The sequence below is a fragment of the Curcuma longa genome, chromosome 9 (assembly GCF_044706935.1).
Source record: "Curcuma longa cultivar G26 ecotype Majalengka, Jawa Barat chromosome 9, ITB_CL_G26_1.1, whole genome shotgun sequence".
NCBI lineage: Eukaryota > Viridiplantae > Streptophyta > Magnoliopsida > Zingiberales > Zingiberaceae > Curcuma > Curcuma longa.
The window spans coordinates 4,934,487-4,937,162 of NC_133869.1; the positions used below are offsets into that span (position 1 = coordinate 4,934,487).

The 2,676-nt window shown below is 38.1% G+C and overlaps 1 protein-coding gene across 1 annotated transcript; it reads right to left on the minus strand.

The window, feature by feature from the left end:
• Positions 1-430: 430 nt before the first annotated feature.
• LOC141835141 (bZIP transcription factor 44-like) lies at positions 431-1,482 on the minus strand. Its single transcript, XM_074722568.1, has one exon. It carries the CDS (start codon positions 1,072-1,074, stop codon positions 628-630), a length of 447 nt encoding a protein of 148 aa, XP_074578669.1. The 5' UTR covers positions 1,075-1,482; the 3' UTR covers positions 431-627.
• Between the last annotated feature and the right edge of the window lie 1,194 nt (positions 1,483-2,676).

Genomic DNA, 2,676 nt, shown 5'->3' on the forward strand with positions numbered 1-2,676 from the left:
CATCCGAGACAAAAAATGGCAATGGCAATGGTACCTCAGACTAGCGACTGGTTTTTTAGAAAATTAAATTGAACCACACTCAGCATTTTCTTTCCTTACTGCAAACTCAGAGCTAGCAGTCGACCTTTTCAGTTTTGTACGACTTAATCCAGGGCAAGAACAGGACGCCCACGGTTTTATTTTCCTAGCTTTAGCTAACTATAACTTCTTTATTTATTTTTTTACAGATGATTATAAGATCGATCATATAGATCATATAGAACTGTTAGAATGATGAATTTCACCTTTTACATAAATATATCATATAAGTCACAATTTGGAAAGAGGACCAGTCGATTATCTTGCAAAGAATCTGATTCGAAAATGGAGCAGAATATAGAATGATACGCAATTAATCAAACCACAAATCACTTTACCAACTGGAGTTGCTAAAGCCTAAATTAAGCTTGCATGCGTTTCAGTAATTACTAATTATTATTAGTCACTTAATCACTTCAAAATCACACTTAGTTGGCACCTTGCGGTCCTGCTTTTCTACTACCTCCTTAATCAAAATTAGACCTTCATTACTCTCCTTAACACACATTGGAACAGCGAGCAGCAACACCTGAAGCAAACGAGCAAAGCTCACAGGATGGCAGGGCAGTAGCAGCCGCCATTATTGCCCATCTGGTTCGCTGCCATTGAGCTTCCCCCTTCCATTTCCATCAAGTAGCAGTAAGCGATCTCGTTGAGGGACTTGAGCCTGGCGCTGAGCTCCACGGCCTTCGCCCTGAGCACGGTGTTCTCCGCCACGAAGCCGGCGCAGAGCTGCGCGGTGGCTTCGAGCGCCATCAGGATCTGGTGGTTCTCCTTCCTCAACCGCCCCACCTGCGCCGTCAGATCCTGCATGTGCTTCTGCTTCCGCATGCGCGACCGCCGCGCCGACTCCCTGTTCGACAGCATCCGCCGGAGCTTCCTCTGCTCGATCAGCGCCCGGAGCTCCTCCTCTGACGTCGTCAAACTGGGAGTCACGGTTTGGCTCGTCGACCCAGACGAAGTTACACTTTCACAAGCCATCCGAGCTACAATCATCAAAATCTAAACTTGAGCGATGTTTCAGGGCGATTCGTGTGCCGAAGAGACAAAACAGAGTCGATCTTTATTTAGAACACATACACAGCTGACTACGAGCGCTATAAATCTAGGAGAAGTTTCTTTTTAGCAAAGGGAAGGGGAACAAGGGGAGTGAAAGGAGAAGAAGTTTACGAGAAAACATAGAACCAATAGAGGAAAACGACGGAGAAGGATTGAGCCATTTGAGTTCTGCGCCTCAGTGTGGAGCTTAGCATGCACCCGGAGAGGAAGAGCTCACTTAGAATAGGCGACATGGATGAGGAACACTAGGAGGAAAAGGAGCTGCATGTGAAAATTTGGAGGGATGAAGCTAAAAGGAAGAATAAAACATAGTTGAACAAGGATGAAAACAGAGTGGCAGAGGGAAGGAAGAGAAGGGTAAGAGTCCCTTCGACAATGAAGGGGATTTATAAGGAGGAGGAGGAGGAGGAGGAGGTGGTGGTGGTGGTGGTGGTGGTGGTGGAAGGAAAAGTAAGGGGACATGGAGAGAAGGTATGGAATCTCCTGGTGATGATTCTGTATGTATTTATCTTGGTGATTTATATGGTGTAAATTGAGGAAGTTACCCCTTTTGGCGTTTTACTAAATCAAGTATTTGATTTTTAATTTATCAAATTAAGCATCTCTTTTCTAAACTATTCTTCCCTCTGTACACATAATAGTACATCTAAGTCATTGAAACATATTTAAAATCTTTTAAAAAATCAGGTTACAAGTATTATTTCTCTCTAAAAATAATTAAATATTTTAAAACCTTATAATGCATTAAATATGAGATGAATCAAGATTGGAGGTATGGTGTACACTCAAAAGAGTTTCAAAATCTTAATTTTGATCGAATTTAATATGTCTAAGTTATAAGTAAGTTTTGATAAAAATTCATTTATTATTTTAGACGCATCCAAATTAATCCAAATTAAAATCAATATTCTCTTACAAGCCTTCTAAGTCTCACCATACCCTCAAACTTTAATTCCACAACTTAGATAGCATGTTATTGATTTATGAAATTTAAACAACTTAGCATAATTTTGGCTTAGCTCACTATTAGATTTAAGTCTATCATATTCACTCAACAATAACACCAATATATTACTAGACTCTCTTGACTCTAACCGTGTCAAAAATTTTAAAATTTGGACACTATATGATCATTAGTGAATTTTGGCTAAAACTTACTAATGACTTTAGCCACATCAAAATTAATTCAAATAAAAAACAATGCACTTGTATGAGCCTCTTGAGTTTCACCATATTCAAAATTTCATATTCTAGAATATATATAATCATAAGTGAGTTTTGACCAAAACTCATTGATAGTTGTACAGTATATAGATTTTATAATTTTTAGCATAGTCAAAGTTAAAAAAGTTTTAAGAGTATATTGATGATGTTATTGAGTAAATATAATATATCTAACTCCAATAGTAATTTTGTATCAAAATTATATAAAATTGTTTAAATTTTTAAAATTTAAAGCATGTTATCTAAATAGTGGAATTAAGATTTAAGGGCTAATAAGACTAAGGAGGCTCCAAGAAGTGCATTAATTCTAATTTG